This window comes from Onychomys torridus, chromosome 13, assembly GCF_903995425.1.
Source record: "Onychomys torridus chromosome 13, mOncTor1.1, whole genome shotgun sequence".
NCBI classification, from domain to species: domain Eukaryota; kingdom Metazoa; phylum Chordata; class Mammalia; order Rodentia; family Cricetidae; genus Onychomys; species Onychomys torridus.
The window spans coordinates 42457793-42478030 of record NC_050455.1 but is presented as its reverse complement, the minus strand read 5'-3'; the positions used below and the strand labels follow the sequence as shown (position 1 = coordinate 42478030).

Sequence of the window (20238 nt, the reverse complement as noted above, 5' to 3'; positions counted from 1 at the left end):
TAAATGGCCAAAACATCCATCTACCTTGCTCAAAGCAAACAAAACCAAAAACTCAGTATTTAATTCCTGCAGTTTAGACCTCATGACAATATACAAATAAAATGGAAACTGCTGACCAAATTATACAGCAAGTGTTTTCTAGGTTGAGTACAGGTCTTCAAAATCAAGAAAAAAGATTGCTTATAGGATTAAAAGAAACAATGATAAACAATATCCTGATTCATGATGTTCATATGGGTGCCCAATTTATCAAAAGCAACGCATTGAACTTTTGGCTAATAAGAAAAATAAATTACAAAATACAATTAAATACCTGTAAATTCAATAATGAAGTAAAAAAAAAAGTGGATTCATTTCCTTTAATACATATTTTAAATGTTACTTTGAGACAAAAAAATAAAATAAAATAAATAAGCACACCTGAAGGTTCACACTCACGACAGCGAAGAGAATGCCTGGAAAGAGGAACCATTTTACAAATGAATGTGTGGTATGATCAACAGTATCTTTCTAGCCAATCTTTTGTTTTCACTCTTGAAAATCTGGCTAAGAGAATGTGACAAAGTATGCCTGTGTCCTTATGGCTTAAAACAAAGCACGCTTGCAAAGTGGAATGGACTTAGCTAATAACAGAACTGTTCACTGTTCATATGCAGGCACTGTGAAAGCCCTGGAGGCAAAGCACCTGACCCACCCTCTCCAAACATTCTCCCCTCATCAACATTATGCTCAAGACAGGTAATTTCAGAGAACTAGCAAAGTGAATACAAGAGACTAATGTGCACAGAGGGCAACAAAGTGACCCAGTGTTTACTGCTGGGAGGTGTGTGTGTGTGTGTTTCTTTTCTTTACTCCAAGAACTACCTAACAAACAGCCACCACTGGATGGCATGTCCTCAGATTTCTGCTTCGGGGAGATGTGGCCATCCAGCAGCAGGTTTCAAAGGGCTCTAGTCTTACACGCCGCAACAAGTTTCACATTTATTTCCTTTCCTTGGTGTATTTTTTGAACTTCGACATAGACTCCTTCTCCAGTACTCATTTGTTCGCTATCTAGCCTATATTATCCTCTGGAAGCATGGAGTCACATCACACAGATATTATCAGTGCTCCGGCCACTTCTGCAGCCGCACCGCACCACACACAGTGGCACCGCACACAGTGGCACCGCACACAGTGGCACACAGTGGCCACGCTCCTATTTCCCACAGTTCTTCTGATTTATTCACCACCACTGCTTGCCAATCCCAGTGCCTTTCCCTCAGTACCTTCGGGCAGTGACTGTACCTTGATTTCACAGATAGAATATCAATATGATTCATGAGTAACAGTACCATAAGTCATACTGAAATCAATGCAGATGTCACAAAATAGGAACTTTTCAAGAAAGTTGTTTTTAATATTTGGGCAACTGTTTTCTCTGCTGCACTATCCATTGGGAAGAAAATTTTTGTTTGATTATGCTTTTATAGAAGACATTAAAAAAATCAAATTAGGTGCAATTAATTGACACTTGGACACCTGTATCGTTTTCTATAATAGAAGAGCTTCTGGAAAATGTCCTCCGGAACTGTGTTCATCAATACCACTTCATTGGTCCATTCCATTCAATGATGGGCAAAGCACTCACATTTTGACAAAATTTTAAAGCTTCCATAAAGTTAAATTAGGAGCGGAAATGAATGTAAGACAAACCACAAAATGAAATATGAAAGTATGACATTTTTGTTTCAAGAGTGAGTCCTTGAAAATATATGTGGTCACTACAGAGATGATTTTAATCACGAGACAGCATATGAACAAGTAAGTAACTCCCCAGGATCTGTCTGTGTCCAGTCATTTGTGACGTTGTATGGTTTTCCTTTTCCTTCGTTTGAAAAAACAGCAGCACCTGCAGATGAAGAAGATGTTCCTTTATTACAAAAACACTGCAGTTATCAGAGACTGGATTTGTCATAGTAATTTAGATAGTCATAAAAAGCAATAGGCTCGTGCAGGATAGTGAACATATCAGCGAAGCATTGGTATTAGTGACCCTATGGCAGTTATTGTGACTATGTCCTATCAGCATGCCTTCTGAGTGGAGCGGTCATTCTGGGCAACATACAAAGGAGCCAGGAAGTCCAAAAGGCTTTGCTTCAAGAAGTGAGAACAGCAGAGATGACTCTCGACTGACCTGCCCCATCTTCCTCAGGACACTTACTGGTCTCTGTGTCTCTCCCTTTCTTACTGGTAGCTTTGATTCCTAAAGTCCCTGTTACTAAGGCAATAATGACCTATTTCATTTTAGTGAATTTTAGTTTAGAATCTAAAACAAAATAAAAAAGTAACATTGATTAACAAGTATTTCTTACCATATTTATCAACAGAAAGAGAAAACAGACTAAGTACAACATTAAGATCAGCACTTATTTTAAGGTTTTTTTGGACAGACTCTGAACTGGCCCAGGCTGGCTTCAAACTCACAATATAGATGCAGATGACTGAACTGTTTATCCACTTGCCTCTACCTTTTTGGTATTTTAAGAGTCAAAATTTATTGTAAGTTATTCAAATTAATTTTTATCAAAGTACTTTTATACTTAACATTTAAAATAGCATAGAGAAGATGATTCCATTTTATAGTTCAAAAACTATATATACAAACTTGTTTTAAACATATAGGTTTTTTAAATATAATTCAAAACTATATATTCAATCCTTTTTCCCTAGGTAAAAACATATACATATAAACCTTACCTCACTGAGGTAACTATCCAGAAAAAGCTGAAATGAGCGTGCGTGTGTGTGTGTGTGTGTGTGTGTGTGTGTGTGTGTGTACACTGAAACATTCATGGGTCTAAATTAGAGCTACAGCCATAAAACAAACACTAAGTAGAAAATATTGTTTCAGGAATTAGAAAACCAGCCATGTTTACTTTCAGCAATAATAACTAATACTTTCTCAAATCTTAAATATATAAATTTTCAAAAATAGAAACTCAAAGGGACACTACTCAGTGGGCAGAGCCCTGGATTCAATCTTCAGTGTCACACAAAGTGGGCAAGAGGTAGACAGAAGGGCCAGAAGTTCACGGTCACAGTTTGAGTTGAGCGTGGAATACATGAGATCCTGTCTCAATAGGGGGGTAAAATATTACTCAAGTGATCTTCCCATTAATAGGAAACATCCACAGAGAAAAAGGTAAAATGAGAAGAAAAGTCATTTAAAGGAAAAGAAATAGACCATACATTTAAAGTATGAAATTTAAGAATCTAGTGATTATAACACCAGTCTTAAGAGGTCTTATTCATTTTTTTAAAAAAAATCCAGTGCCAGCTATTGGGGTGAATTCTGCAAGATCAGAGAAGCAGAACAAGTCACAGCCAACCTCACCTCACCAACTTCTCAGCCAATCCTCCTGTTTTCTCAAACTGGAAGCCTGAGTCCTCATCAGAATTGATCTCAGTTGAACTGTTACTAAAGGGTTAAAAGCTTAAAAGACCTCTAGTTCCTGGTCCTCACGCCTTATATACCTTTCTGCTTCCTGCCATCACTTCCTGGGATTAAAGGCATGTGTCTTTCCCAAGCAAGACATGAGATCTCAAGTGCTGAGATTTAAGGTGTGAGTCACCATGCCTGGCTGTTTCCAGTGTGGCCTTGAACTGACAGAGATCCAGATGAATCTCTGCCTCCAGAATGCAAGGATTAAAGGCATGTGCTACCAGTGCCTAACCTCTATGTTTATTATAGTGGCTGTTCTGTTCTCTGACCACCAGATAAGTTTATTGGGGTGCACAATATATCAATCACAAGTGATATTTCGATGAAAATTCAGTACTGTTTAATATAAAGTCCTTGTTCCTGATATATTTTCATTTGTCACTTCAAGCTCCAAAGTATATCCCTTCAAAATCTATGTACTCAAAAGGTATTTTAAGTTATATAAGCCTTTAATGGTGGAAAATGTAATACAATACAAGTGTTGATAAACAGGCTGTTCACTGCCAGCTTGTCCACACTGGGGCCGTAGTCACACGCCTCACTTATTTCTTTCTTTGGTTTTGTCTTTAGTTCTGAGAGCCAAGTTCTTTCCCTTTGTTAAAAAACCTTTCTTTCTAATGTAAGGACTACTGGATAAAGAAAGCATGCCCAATTGTTTATTTGAAACAAAATACAATTTCAAGAAAATTTCTAATGGCACAGGTTCTTTAAGTTCAAAAACAATGTTAAAGGATTAGCCACATAACTTTTAAAATAAATCCCACTAAATAGGATGGCATACTATTAAAGCAATTACCACCAGAGGGCAGCATTGATGTGTGTTCTGCGCTGCATCTGCCCACGAAGCAGAAGCATTAAAGGAATAAATTCAAACTGTAACCCCTGCTGGTTTTTAAGATAAAGTCGTTTCAAAACCAGCTGATTCAGTCTTGGTGACTGGGAAATCATTGTCTCACTTATCTCCTGCTTCCTAGCACTCCATCTGAAACAGGGCTGTTCTCCTAACACTGGTGGTCATTTGTCTGCATTTACCGCTACTCTAAATGACTGCTCACAGAAACAGCCCATCAAATGAGCAAAGTTACCACTTGTTTAGTATTTGTTGAAGACTTGCCTCCTTCACACAACCAAACCCTACAGAAAAGTCTAGTCAAAATTATAGGTATGCTCTGAATCTAGAGTTCTTACCCATGGGCCACAAACTCTACTGTAGCCTACAAAACACATATTTCAGCATCACTGTGAGGCTTTTCTGAAGAAAACTGACCCAGGACACATTCTTAAAATGCCAAGTCTGGATCTCAAGGATAAGACTTGGCGTAGGTTCTGTATCCAATAATACTTATATTCAAAAGCAGCTATTTAACAAATGGGAAGACTTTAGCTTTCAGACCAAAAACAATTAGAGAAACAAGGGAGGCCATGTGACTCTAGCATCAGTGTAGACGGACTAGCAATGAAGAGCCTGTGCCATCGGAGTTCATCTCAGAGAACAGTGAGGCAAGCCTGGCTCTGCTGCCCCCAGCACACCGCTGTCCCACTTCACTCACTGCCCCCCTCTCGAGCCTGCTGTTTTCTTGACCTACATCACACACTCACTTCTCTCAATCAAAGAGAAGCATGTTTTCCTGTCTGGATGTGAGGTTCTTACACACAGCCTTCTACAATGACTCATCAGCATCACCTTTGTGGAGACTATTCCTGCTTCCAGCCTGTACCACCCACTCAGGACGTCAGAAGCCAGTCTCTCCTGCCGTGGCTTACTGAGCATATAGAAAAATACCTTTTCTGACAACTAATACTTACTTTTTGACAAATACGTATTTTACCTTATCTTTGGATTTCTTGATTTTTTTTTTAATTTTTTTATTTATTGTTTTGTTTGTTTTTCGAGGGAGAGTTTCTCTGTCTAAACAGCTCTGGCTGTCCTACAACTCACTCTGTAGACCAGATCGGCCTCAAACTCAGAGATCCACCTGTCTTTGCCACCACCATCCCAGGTGGATTTCTTGATTTTAAAAGGGAAGAACTGTTAAGCTAAGCAAGAGTTCAGATCAGAACAAGATTATGTATGTAACTCCTTCAAGAAGACACCTATAGTCCCATGTCCTATGTCTTCCTCTCTATCCACTCACAACTAATGTCTCTCTCTAAAATGATGCAACCTTCTCACCTTTTTCAAGCTGGCTTAGTTCAGAAATTTCATCTTGCCTATACCATAGTTTAGAATTTTTCAACAGAATTTTCCTTTTAAGATGACCACACCTCTAATTCCAGCTAAACTAAAGCAAGATCAAAAGCTCAAGCCAGCCTGAACTAGAGAGCCTATGCCCCACCCCTCCAGCTCCCCAAAGCCGGAGTTCCCTGTTGAAGTCTCTACTTGACAGTTTGCTCCTCTTGCTTATCAGTTTCCTCGTTAGTTCTTCACTGGCTAAGCCTTTTGGGGCCACAGCGTTCCTCAAACTTTGGTCCCCTATCTATTTCCCTGATCCTCTTCATTTTATCTTTGAAGAAAAAGAGGAAGATCAAGGAAGTAGGGAAGCATTGACTTTCCATCCACAGTGCACACCACACAGTCTTGTTTTATCCTCTATAACCCCACTTCTCTCCTATACTGGTTACAGTAACTGAACATAGCTTGGTGACTATAGTACAAGACACTAGATTCAATCCCCACCCCCACACACATAAAACCTTACACATCTAGGGCTGAAAACCAAAAAGTGCACTTCACGTCTGTTCAAATCGTATGAAAAGCTTTGAAATATCTTCATAATCACCCCAATCACCAAACATACAATAACTTGTCCAGTAAATACTAGAAGGGACAAGGATGCAATCTAGAAAGTGAAGTTATGTTCATATACCTTAGTCTCAGGGATCTGAACAATGTTAATGACCTTACAGAAATGCTAAGACTTAATCTAACTAAAAGAAAGGAAAAAAAAATGTGTTTAAAGAGTTTGAATGAACATCTTTAAGGAAGAGAAATTCTGAGGATTCTTGCAACCCACCTAGAATCAAGTTTTCCTGACCCCACAGGTTGCTATCCTTTAACACCTCTTTACCTATTTATAATTCATGTGTCATAACATCTGTCCTCATACTGTGTACAGTGCAGAGACAAATAGTCTATTCACAGAACTGTACAGACACCATGACTACCAACTCAAAGCTGCCTCATTAAATACTTAAAGCAGTGGTTCTCAACTCGTGGGTCATAACACCTATGAGAGTCACACATCAGATAGCTACAATACAATTCCTAACAGTAGCAAAATGACAATTATGAAGTAGCCACAAAATCATTTTATGGTAGGGGTCAGCACAATGTAAGGAACTCTAATAGAGGATTGCAGCATTAGGAAGGCTGAGAACCACTGCCTTAAAGGAAGCCTGCTGTCTATTGTCACTCCCTCTCATCTTCTTCTCTCCAAAGACAAGCACTACCTTTACCTGCCTGTACCTTCACTACTGCCCTGCTCAGTTTATGTAAGCAGAGCTATATAATGCATAGTATTATTCTGTTCCTTTCACTTAGAAGAATTTTCAACCTCACTTCTTTGTATTATATAATAATTCATTTCATGGGTATGGAAAATTGCTTTAGTGAATTATTCACTAATAACTTTTGTGGTTTTCTATTTTAACCCCTGGGAGTCTAAAGATGAAAGAGGCCTTATTTTCAATACACTGAGAAAGACATCATGATGTGAGAGATGTATAAAGAAAACAATAGGCAGACTAACAAAACAGTAGTAAACATCAGAATTAAGTTGAGTCTGGGAAGAAACAGGAAATGACAAGAGTAAGCAAGCTAAACGTCCTTTGATGTCATATCAAGAAATCTGGACATAATCCTCCAAGGAATAGAGGAGAGCCCTTCAGGAAGAGCAGTCTCATAGCTTCCTTCACTCTTGTCCTACAATGCCTCCGGAGAGAAAAGCCAGCCTATTTGCATGCATACCCACAGGCATCACAACTAAGTGAACCATATATTATATCATTTTGAAAGCCACTCTACAAAGCATTCTCTGATTATTCAGTCACAAAGTGATCCTTTTCTTTACAAATCCAAAGCTTTATCATGTACTAATATCTAATGCAAGTGAAATCTCAACAGTGTAACCACTGAATAAACATATGGAGAATGGATAGACTGGATCAAAAGTCTCTACAAGGAAGTAAACACACATAGCCAGGCTTAACAACGACTGTGGGACAGAGATGGAAGAAGCACACTCCTGTGAAGACCACAGATGAGGAAGGTTATCAGCAGCTAGTGATGAAGAAATAAGTAAGTGTGATAATAGCTCACAGTCCCTGAACGTAACAGACAAAATAACTGAGCCTTGTCACATCTACTATTTTCTCAACTCCCTTTGAGGTGGATATTATTAGCAGCATTTTACAAAAAAAGAAACAAGCCTAAAAAAGTACCACACAACCACTCTATGTCATAACTGTCCTTAGAACTGTACCTAAAATTCAAACACAAGCCATTATGGTAACTTTTTGTTTAATAACAAACAAGTAAATAGCAGACTAAATATCTCTTTAAATATACTAAATTTAGTCATATCATCAATAAATTCTAAAATGAAAACTGACCAAAATGGATTATTGATTGCTAAAAATAAATATCCACATTATCTCAGTTTTCAGCTAGCAAATGAGTGTTCTTAAAGATGTAAGTAAAATGACTAACAGGCTTTAAAACTAACTATGTAAGGCTTTATTTATTCACTGCAAAACTGACTCAAAATGTGTCTTGAAATTGAGAGATGCACTTAAACACAGATTGCAAAGTAGGCAAATACCAAAAAATAACTAAAATTCAGTACTATTTCTCCCAGGAAAAATATTATTAAGATATTATTATTATTATTATTAAGAGGATTTTTAAAGTACTAGTTAGTAAATGAAATAAGATTTTAGTGATACTGTAGGGGGAAAGATTATGTATCCAAAAATTAAAAACAGGGAGATAAATAGTTTAAGTCAAAAACTTAGCTTTCTACTTAACATTAACAAATAACCACTTCCAAGTCACAAAAGAGGTGCGCAAGCACAAGCGGGCTGGCACGCCATCCATGCAGTTAAAGGTGCCCCCCCCCCCAACTATGGACTTACAGCAAGAAAGCTGCAGCAGGCAAAACAGCTCCTCAACAATTGTCTCTTGCTTCTCAGAGCTAATGTTATTGGCATCAATGAATTTTCAGTTTTACCAATTATAATCTCTAAGTTAAGAATAGTTTTGTTTGTTTGTTTGTTTTAAATGGTGCTAAATCTTTGAAATTGTAGTCAATGGAGCTATTTCTGCCTGCCTACACTTGAGAACTCACCACATATTCAATACTTTCTGGCAGCTATACATAGAAAAACAAAAAGAAAAGAAAAAGGGAGAGAGGAAGAGATATAATCAAAAATAGCCCATAATTAAATGATCACATTGTTTTGCATGCTTAATTTTTCCAAGCAGTATTACTATAAGTTACATCTTAAACATTAATCTTGAAGTAACATTAAACATGGAGCATCCTACAATGCCAAGTACTTATACTTATTGAAAAGTAATAATTAATTAATTAATACAGCAATAATATCAATGCAATGTTCCTAATAGTAAAAGCTAAATGTGCTATTAGTTTGTTTGTTTATTTATTTATTCATTCATTTCCCCCCCCCTGAGATGGGGTTTCTCTGTGTTATTTGGTGCCTGTCCTGGATCTCTGTAGCCCAGGCTGGCCTCGAACTCACAGAGATCTGCCTGGCTCTGCCTCCCGAGTGCTGGGATTAAAGGCATGTGCCAGCACCACCCAGTGTGCTATTATGGCTAAATGAAAATTTAAGCACAGTTCCTAAATAACAATTTTTGTATTAAGAAAGTATTTACTAAAGTAGTAGTACTTTAATGGTGATTAAGATAATCAATTATATCACTTCTTTTGTGTGCTCTACTCCCTACAGAAAAAATAATATGTGGAATAATTGTATGTAACTATAAAGTTCAAGCATGAAAAGTTATGACCCCCGCCCCCAAAAAAACCCTACCGAAATAAGCAAAACAAAACGTACTTGGTTTCATCCATCACTTCTACCTCTGTAGGGGCTGTGATGGGCGCATTTGATCGTCCTGCCGTGGGGTCATCTGTGTTTAACTCTCCATTTGTAGAACTTACCACCTGTTTTATAAGGAGAGAGGAAGAATATTTATATATATCAAACACATATACATAATAACATATACTAAGTAAAGATTAAGGCATTTAAACTAGAAAGTTAATGAGGAACACACAATAATTAGTCGATCAAAACCATCTGACATGTGCTTTTGACTTACTTCCTTTCCATCTTTAAACTTCTATTTTCGGCTTCTTTCTAGAAACTACCTCCTACACTGAGATTCCCATCAGCTCCCCTTGTGTGCCCATCTTCTTGGCGCAGTACATATGGTCTGCTTTCCCTCCTCCAATCTGTAATCACGGACACTTCCAACTCACACTGCCCATTTTAAGGAACAACAGAACTACCCATTCACCTCACTGTGTAGACCCCACATCTGATCTGTAAGAAGGTCCTCTGAGATAGTCCCCAAACACATACTATCTAGTCAGTTCTCATTATCTCTATTACCACTAGGACTCCAGTACCAAAACAACATGATCTCTCCTAAGGGCAAAAAAGTTATTAGTCTTCTGTTCTGACTTGTATCACAAGTAAAATACATCATCCACAAAGCAACCAGGGTACTCCTTTCTAGGTATAAATCTGTGATAATTCCCTTCTGAAAAGTCCCAACCTTTGGCTTCTCATTTAACTTCGAATAAAAAGTTGTATTCCTAACCCCACATGCTACAGTCTCACATAATCTACTATCTGCCTACCTCCCTAACCCCTTAGCTCACCAGCCTCTATCTAACACATCAGGTCAGGCCTTAGCACTGACTACCATCACTGGTTAGGTTCCCCAGAGAGCACCTCTATGACAGGCTTCTTCTACCATATGCCTAAAATTTCCACACAGAAAGTCTTTTGTGCTGTACTTGATTTCTGATTCTTTGTATAAGTCATTCGGGTTGATTTTTATTCATGTGTTTTTATGTTTGACATTTTTGTATTAAAATTTTTGTAACCCTGGATTATCCTGGAACTTGAACTCACAGAGTTCTGCGTGCCTCTGCTTTCCAGGTGATAGGATAAAAGGCACACGTCTACACCTGGCTTCTTTGTATGCTTTTGGTTTTGTCTGGATGTTCTTATTTCCTGATTGACCTATTTTGTTCTTAATATTCTGCCTCTATTAAAACTATTTCATAAGAACAGTAATCTCATCTTGCTCTCTAATATACCTGACACAGAACAGGCCTTGTACCTATTTGTCAGAATAAATAAACACAGCCATGCATGAATGATATTCTAAGACTTTTAAGACTCAAATACAAATTCATTTAATCACCCTATTCTTTTATCTCCTCTTATACTAAACTCGAAAAGATAACTCACATCCCACACTTCCCTTATTCCTAAGGTCCTTCCATTCACTCTCTCCTCATCATCACTCTATCTGCTCTGTCTTGACTTTCAAACAGGGGATTCGCCTGAGAACAGCGAGTAAGTCTGAGAACTATACTCTGAGCTTTGCTCGTACCTCCTTTTCCTACAACATTTCTGTATCTGTTGGCATCAATTAGCTGATCACTCTTCTCTCTGTATAGACTTATACAGAGTTTATACTAAGATGGATCCATACCCCAAACTAGCTATACCACTACCAGTGAAGTGTGAGAAAGACACTTTGATCTTGCTAAATCTCAGTGCCCTCAGCTATGAAATGAAACTTGGCAGTGTCTAACTATCAGCTGAAATGGGACCACACATACAGCCAGAGATCAAGCAATCAGCCGGCCCTTTACAAAGGAGAAATGAAGACACACGTTATAGGAAGCCCAAATCTATCAACTAAGCAAATACATTTGTTAAAATTCACAAGTCAAATTCTAAAGAATCAGTCTAGTTAGCTGGCATTTCTAGAATTTTAACTACACTAGAAGATGAAATATCAGTGTTTTTCTGGCTGACTTATTTTCAGGAAAGTTTATAAAAATGACAGATCTGAAGTTTGGCATTTTAGAGCATAATGAAGTATGTTATGGTTTAAGACATTCTGCTCTGACACTCCAACTTTGAGGGGAAAGAAAACCAACACATCATCATTAGTATTTTAAGAGCTGACTCTAGTTTCACTACCAAGTCTCAGAGGAGAGGAGGAGAAAGCTCACAAGCAATTCCCAAAGAAGCCATTCTCATATCAGAGCAGGCCTCACACAAAGCAGCGCCTGTCACCAAGGAATGTGAGGAAGCGGGTTGAACAGGAGTCTGCAGCACCACCCAGGCTGTCTCTGCCTCCCAAGTGCTGGCATCACTATACTCGGCTCATGGGCAAGGATTTTCAAAAGCAAAGTTGATATTTTCTAATATAACAAATTCATAAAAACTACTTATATTTATACCTTTCCAAGTTTCTATTTTATTTCTCAAAGGCATGGTTACCAAGCATACAGTACAGGCTCACAATACTAATGAATCAGATAGCCATCTATCCATTAAATATATCAGACACACTAAAACATACCAGCATTCTCTAAGACATTTATTAAAAACCATGCTATATGTGAGATACAGTTAAAAGAATATTTTTCAGAGTTTATCAAACCCACACTAGTAGACACAAATCACTACATACTCTGAAAACTATAACTAGAGTATAATTGATAGCTGTTATTTTAAACGATGACACCACAGTAAAATGGCTTTCTCATGGATCAGGGGTATGATTCACCACAACCGGTTTTCATTGTTTTTAAACCAAGATAAGGAAGGTTTTCAATTTAACTTTCACTAACAGAGACATTAATCGTAGCAAATTTCTCTGAGTATTCAAATCTTTGGAGAGGTTAATGTAAAATGTTATTAAAACAGAAGATCCCAATAAATGTATCATACCAATTCATACCAATGTGACTCACCAGGAAACTTCCTAAACTAATGAGGAGGGGTTGGGGACTTAGCTCAGTGTAGAGCGCTTGCCTAGCAAGCACAAGGCCCTGGGTTCGGTCCTGAGCCCCTAAACTAACGAGGGTGGAATTATTTACACAATAGAAACGGTAACTACATCCTCCTATATATAAATGCTCTTCTGTAGCTATTGATACCCTAGAAGACTATGGAGAGTAGGCGGCATTACAACGGTCTTCAGTCTTGTTCCTCATTCTTATAGTTTTGGTTGTGGACCTAACCTGTAACGGCTGAGCCATCTCTCCAGCCCTTGTTCCTCATTTTGAACTCAGTCTCCTATATCGGGTCATTGACAAGGCAAAGACTGGCTTTAGAAAGGGCTTTAGAAAGGTCACACACACTAAGCACAACTGAGAGCTGTCTACAAAGTCAAAATCACTCCACTCCTGTCTGACCATGGACATTTGGTACCACTGCAAGACACTTCTGTCTGCATAACTTTATGTCAGCATTATCTACATTTGAACCTGATACTGTACAAGCACAGACATCAGACTACTTATTACAATGATGCATATTCTTTCATTTTCCTTAACAGTACCTGGCCACATGTGTCTTTTAGATGATTTGTGATTCTATACCTGTCTTGGCTTTGGTTCTCAAAAATCACATCATTCCTAAGGCTCAAATAAAAACTTCCCAACCATAAAAGATTCCCAAACAATCAGGAGGTCATTCAGCACACTAATATCCTTAAGGTTTTTCTTTTTCCATTTGCTTACAGTTGCCAACTACTGTAGAATCCACTTTTAATGGCAATGAACTAAACGGAACTGTACTCCAATGAAAGGCTCAGTTATGATGGAATTGGAGGTTACTGGTATCTGTTAAGACCAGTACATTTTAAAACCTAGTTTCAGAGATCTGATCAGCCAGACAGAAAAACATCAAACTGGGGTGGCAATTGTGCTGCTAATTTCCTAGCCCTCAGATCCAACCAAACTCTACTTCCTATTATATTTCAAATCATTTTATTTCTCTCACCTCTACCACTCAGTCCTGCAACTCAGCTATAGACTTTTTTTGTTTTGTTTGTTGGTTTGGTTTGGTTGTTCAAGATAGCGTTTCTCTTTGTAGCAGCCCTGGCTGTCCTGGAACTCCCTTTTTAGACCTCGTTGGCCTCGAACTAATTGAGACCAGCCTACCTCTACCTCCTGAGTGCTAGGATTAAAGGCGTGTGCCACCAAGCCCTGCTGACTTTTTTGTTTTTTTAAAGACACCTGTACCCCAGACTATAAGCCTTGAAGTTGGGGCAATCCTCCTTCAGCCTCCTCAGTGTTGGGACTGGAGGCATGAGCTAACGTACCCAGCTTCAGCTATAGGTTTTTCACAGTTTTGTCTCAGACTCATACTTCTCTCCCTTTAACCACGTCTTCACCAAAGGGATCTTCAAGCTTCCAGTGTAAGAAGACAAGTTGAAGCTGCTTCTTTGTGACACCATGAAGAAGGGTCAAGATGAGGGAATTTAGACTCCATTCCAAAAAGATACAGTGGAAGACCACGGGAAACAGTGAGAGAACCAATGGTAAATACAGACGCAGAAAAAAGAAGCCCTGCACAGCTCTCTGGGGAGGAGGGGCACAGCCCTGCACAGCTCTCTGGGGAGGAGGGACACAGCCCTGCACAGCTCTCTGGGGAGGAGGGACACAGCCCTGCACAGCTCTCTGGGGAGGAGGGACACAGCCCTACACAGCTCTCTGGGGAGGAGGGACACAGATCTGCACAGCTCTCTGGGGAGGAGGGACACAGCCCTGCACAGCTCTCTGGGGAGGAGGGACACAGCCCTGCACAGCTCTCTGAGGAGGAGGAGAACAGAAGTACCCATCTAAAGTCAAGCAAGGACACCTTGATGAAAAGAAACCAGCAACCCTGCCCAAAGAACAAGCACAGTTTATACAAGCCTTTAAAGTACTTCAGAGTTAATTAGACAGTAACTCCCCTCATGTAACAAGTTGTCAGCAGAGAAGAGGTCCTATCTACCACTCCCCATACCTCAGAGTGCTGTGGCCAGGTATCATCTTAAGTGGGAACCTAGTGTTTAAGATTAAATTACCCTGGGAGACTGATAACAAGGAACAATCATAGTCCAGGATCCCGGAACCAACCCAACACAGCTTTAAGCGAGCGCTAATTACAGCAGGCAGTCATAAAGAAAGAAAGAGTCAGCAGCCTCAGCTTGGGCAGCGAAGGGTATGGTGGCCAGCAGCCCTACCCCCAATCACTAAGAGCTTGCCTATCACCTAGGAATTATTGTGAATTCTAAGAAGCCCAAGTAAGTCATCAGCTGATAAGCTGGTCTCAGAAACCACGTTTCTGCCACAAGGTTCACTGCTGTAAGGACTGAGAACTTTGAAGTACCAATGGACCACCTGACATCCACAACCTCCAGCACAATCCAATACTGGGCAGATTTTCAAAGTAGAAACTTTCAGGGGTCTTCGTGCATGCCTTAATCCCAGCATGCACAGGCAGTAGCAGGCTGATTCTCTGTAGGCTCAAGGACAGCCTGGTCAATGTATCCAAGGCCAGGACAGCCAGGGTTAAATAAAGAGATCATGACTCAAAAACCAAGCAAACAGTGAGTGGTCTGACTGTGTAGGTCTGGATGCTGTGCTTGCTCCTCTAACTCCCCAATACACTAAGGGGACCTCTCTGACTAGAACATTTAAACGTCCCAGCATGTATAAACAGATGGGACCAGGAATGAGTCTGTGTGGTCCACCAACTGCAAAGCTAAGGATGCTTACCAGATTCTCCTGCTACATTAAGAATCAAAGCTACTAAAAGGAAAGATATTTTTATCAGCTACCTGAGACTTGTTCATTCCAGGCTCAGCACCAGCCAGGAGGGTGAAGAGAAAAAAACAAAAACAAAAACAGACTCTCCAGTTTTAACAGACCCCTACCTACCTTCATGCCTCTACCTGAAGACACCAATTCTATTATTTTTAAGTGAGATGACATTTTATTGAATGGCCACCTCTACAAGCAGGTTATTTTGCAATAACCTTCACAATTCCTATCGCTTCCACTCTCCCAACAACCATATAATTCCTTTTTATCTTTCCAAATTGTGTCTGGGTTTAATGTTGTGTTCTCTGATGAAACGTCTGCTCTTACGGACTGGGCAATATTCTGGTTATGTTCTTTTCATTTATATTGTTAAGGGTTCATTAGCATATATTAGTTAGGCATAATTTCACACAGGTATTTAATCATATTCACCCCCACCACACTCTCTTGTCCCCCTCCCTTTCTCCTGACCTCCTTCTCTTCCCAGCTAGTCCTCCTATATTCAGGACTTTTTTGCATGGGGAGAGGGACCAGACTACTCTGGGAACATGAGTTACAGGTTATCTGCAAGAGTTCTGAGAACTTACAAGTGGCCACACCACTCAACATAAGACCCACAAAGAAGGTGCTCTAAGACTCCATCTTCTTCCCTCCATGCTTCCCCATTTTTCTCTATGCCTTTAGCAGCATCTTAATTTTACTTTGTGTTTAAAAAAAAAAAAAAGCCTTTTGTGTTTCTTTAACAGTTCTTACATTTGTCTAGTTTATACATTTTCTCGTTATTAGGCAATCTTTTTTAGCTCTTCTTTTTCTTTCTTCATAATATTCTTCACTTCTCTTCCTTTCCTCTTTTATTTAATCCTGCTTCCTCCTCTGTTTTTCTCCTTTCCCTGTATCCACCCTTCAACTTTACAGAACATTACATTATCTTTGCTATTTTCTGTTCTTTAGTCACTGGCAGCACATCAGTGGGCTGTAACTGATAGTAAGTGCATTTCTCTATCATGTATGTTTTTAAATTGATGCTGTTATATCAATGATCAGCATGTTTTGTACTGAGTAGTACTGCAGTTGAGCTCAAAGGAACTGCTCATTAAGAACAACCTGAAATACAAAAGAAGAGATAAGCAGCCAGACACAGATGTCACAGGACAAGCAAAAAGGCAAGGCAGCACAGTATATCCAAGAGGCCAGAAGCCCCTGGTACCTTTGAAATGTCAGACAAAGAATGCAAAACCTACTTCTAAAAACAACAAATGACTCCTAGAAGGTCAAGTCCACAACAAGGAAATCAATTCAAGATACAGATACAAAAATCAGGAACACAGAAGAAAGTCTGTAAGAGCAGAGAATTTGTGGGAGCAGGTGGTAAAGACCCTGGAAGTAAAAAACTCGGCTAAATGGTGGAAAACATCACCCATAGACCAGGTAGAGCAGAAGAAAGGGTATCAGGGCCTGCAGAAAGGTTGAAGAAATACTACATTCAAACATAAACAAAGAAACAATCAGCAAGAATGACAACCACATGAAAGAACTCTGGGTCATGTTCAAGAAAACAAACTAAACATCCATGGGGTAGAAGCAGCAGCTGAGACCACCAGAAGGAAAAAGCTTCCCGTCAAAATTAATAAAATAAGGGATTAAGAGGATGATACAAAGTATCAATGGAACAAAGGAGTTGCTTCTTTAAAGATATAAACAAGATTGACAAACCTTTAGGCAAATTAACCAAAACAAAGAGACAGAAGACCAAAATAATATAAATATAATATAAGATAATATAAAATTAGAGATGAAAAGGTGGACATTACACTAACAATGAAATCCTGAGGATACTTAGGGAATGCTCTGAAAACCTCTATTTTTAAATGATGGAAAAATCTAGAAGAAATGAATAAATTATATTTATATAGTACTATCTACAAAAATTAAATCAGCAGGATTTAAACAACATAAATGGGCAACAAGACAGAAGCAGTAAGAGTCTCCCTTACAAAGAAAAGCCCAGGACTGGAGGGACTCACTGCCGAATTCTCCCAGAACTAAGAACAAATGAACATTAGTGTTTTTCAAATACTTTTTTAAAACAGAAAAGGAGCCGGGCGGTGGTGGCGCACGCCTTTAATCCCAGCACTGGGGAGGCAGAGCCAGGCGGATCTTTGTGAGTTCGAGGCCAGCCTGGGCTAACAAGTGAGTTTCGGGAAAGGCACAAAGCTACACAGAGAAACCCTGTCTCAAAAAAACAAAAACAAAAACAAAAACAAAAACAAAAAAAACAGAAAAGGAAGGGAAATTATTCCAAAATCAATCTTCAAAGAAAATGTTACCAATACCAAAACCACATAAGGAAACAACAGAAAGATAAAAGTGTCAATTTCCTTGATGAACAGAGATACAAAAATTCTCAATAAAATACTGGCAAAGCTGAATTGAAAAACATTAAAAAGAATCATACTCCATGACTAAATTTACTTCATTACAGGGAATGCATGCAAGATTTACTATATACATATAAAAATGTAATACTATATATATGCAAATACACCTGGGAAAAGAAATCACACAAGTATCTTACTAGATGTATTACCAGAGTTCTGCTTCTCCATAATAAAAGCTCTGAAAAAAAACAAGGAATAGCCAGAGCATGCCTCAACATCATAAAACTATAAATAACAAAAATGTACTAAACTGGAAAAACTGAACACATTTCCTCTAAAATCATGAATGTGGTAAAGATGTCTAGTAACTCTACTTCTAGTCAATACAGTGCTTAAAATTTTGGACAGATCAATATAGCAAAAGAAAGAAGTAAAAGACATACAAACAGGAAAGGAAGAAATCAAAGTACCCCCATAATAGGATAACAGGGTTCTTCTATACTTCAAAAGACCTCAAGGATTCTAGTAAAAATCTCTTACATCTATGAAACATCTCAGCAAGGTAGCAGGTACATAATCCACACTCAAATCAGTAGCACTTTTATACCAATAACAAACTTGCTGATTCACAAGAGCTTCAAAACAAAAATACCCACTCATAAAGTTAAAGAAAAAGATGAAAGACTACATAGAAAAATTTAAAAGGAGAAATTGAAGAAGATATAAACAATAAAAAGGATCCCCATAATCATCAATTCACAAGAGCAGTATCATGAAAATGGTTATATGACCAAATAGGTTAAGGTTCAATCTAATTCCCAACAAACCTTCAATGACATTCTCGACAGGACTAGAAGACAGTTTTAAAATTCATGTGGGAGCTCAAAGGCCTCAAGTGGCCACAGTAGTCACAAGCATTAAGAGCAGGGGTGGGGGTACAGATGTCAAAATACACTGCGAAGATTTACTAATAAAAACAGCAGTGTGCTGAGACACACACACACACACACACACACACACAACACACACACACACACACACACACACACACACACACACACACACCCATGGAATAGAATAAAAGATAGAAATACACCCACAGTTACAGCCACCACAGACACTGGAGAAAAGACAGCCTCCTCCACAAATGCTGCTTGGAAAACTGGCTGTTTGCATGCAGAAGAACTAAGACTAGATCTCTATCTGCCACAAAAATCGGTTAAAATGGATTAAAAGACCTAATGTAAAATGTGAACCCCTCAAACTGCACAAGGAAGGAAAAGGGAAAAGGGTTCAAGACACAAACATCCAAGAACTGAGAGCTGTGGCTAGGTGGAGTTAGAAAGCTTCTGCACAGAAAACAAAATTGGCAGAGTAGAGAGACAGCCTATGGGAGAAAATGTTTGTCATTTATGCATCTGAGTGAAGGTTACTATCTACAATCTATATATTTAAAAAAAACTAAAAAATTCAACACCAAAAGTTCAGATCATTCTATGAATAAATTGGCAAATCAACACATTTTTAAAACTAAGAAAATACAAATGACTAGGAAATGCATGCAGAGTATTCAAAACCTTTAGGGGACAGTGACTGAAAGGCGTATCAACACTCCATGTCATCTTGAGTCAACCCTGGAGCACAAGTAAACAAGGCCAACCATGGGGAACACCCCTTTCATCCCGTGCAGGGAGGCAAAAGTAGGCAGATCTCTGGAGTTTGAGGCTGCCAGCGGCCTGTGTCTACATAGTGAGACTCTGTCTTCAAAAGAAAAACAAAAATCCAACAGCATTAGCTGGTAAGGATAGGAGGAAGGAACCATTACACCCTTCTAGTGTGACAGTCAAGTAGTGCACCAATGCAGAAATCAAGATGACTCTTCTTCCAAATTCAAAACTTACCACATGATCCAACTGTACCACTTCTAAGTATACACCCAGAGGAATCTGAGCAAGAATACTACAGATAGCTGAGCACCCACGCTTGGTGACAAAGTATTCACAGCAGCCAACATATGGAACCATCACCACTGCAAATCAGTAGATGAACAAACAAGGAAAATGACATAAACTATATATATACACAGAGAGAGAGAGAGAGAGAGAGAGAGAGAGAGAGAGAGAGTTGCAAGTGTGAGGGTAGTGTGCATGATTGTGTGTGCATTTTCCCATATATATGGAGGCCAGAAGTTGACATCAGGTATCTTTTTATATTGCTCTATAATTTCTTTGTTAAGAAAGGGGTCTCAGCCGGGCGGTGGTGGCGCACTCCTGTAATCCCAGCACTCGGGAGGCAGAGGCAGGTGGACCTCTGTGAATTCAAGGCCAGTCTGGTCTACAGAGCTAGTCCAGGACAGGCTCCAAAGCTACAGAGAAACCCTGTCTCGAAAAATCAAAACAAAAAAAAACAACAAAAAAAAAAAAAAAAAAAAAAAAAAAGAAAGGGGTCTCTTGCTGAATGCAGAGCCCATTGACTCCAGCTAGCCTAGCTGGTTAGCTTTCCTGGG

General features: G+C 39.0%; 1 protein-coding gene across 4 annotated transcripts in view; it reads right to left on the bottom strand.

The window, feature by feature from the left end:
* Positions 1-1378: 1378 nt before the first annotated feature.
* The window catches only part of Csnk1g3 (casein kinase 1 gamma 3), a 92565-nt gene continuing 73705 nt past the window's right edge, over positions 1379-20238 (bottom strand). For all 4 annotated transcript variants that reach the window (XM_036204967.1, XM_036204969.1, XM_036204968.1 and 1 more), the window contains 3 exons: positions 9563-9669; positions 8830-8853; positions 1379-1891 (listed from right to left, as the gene is read on the bottom strand). In XM_036204967.1, coding sequence (XP_036060860.1) covers positions 1837-1891; positions 8830-8853; positions 9563-9669 — 186 coding nt within the window. In that variant the 3' untranslated portion in view covers positions 1379-1836. The remainder of the gene's footprint in view (positions 1892-8829; positions 8854-9562; positions 9670-20238) is intronic.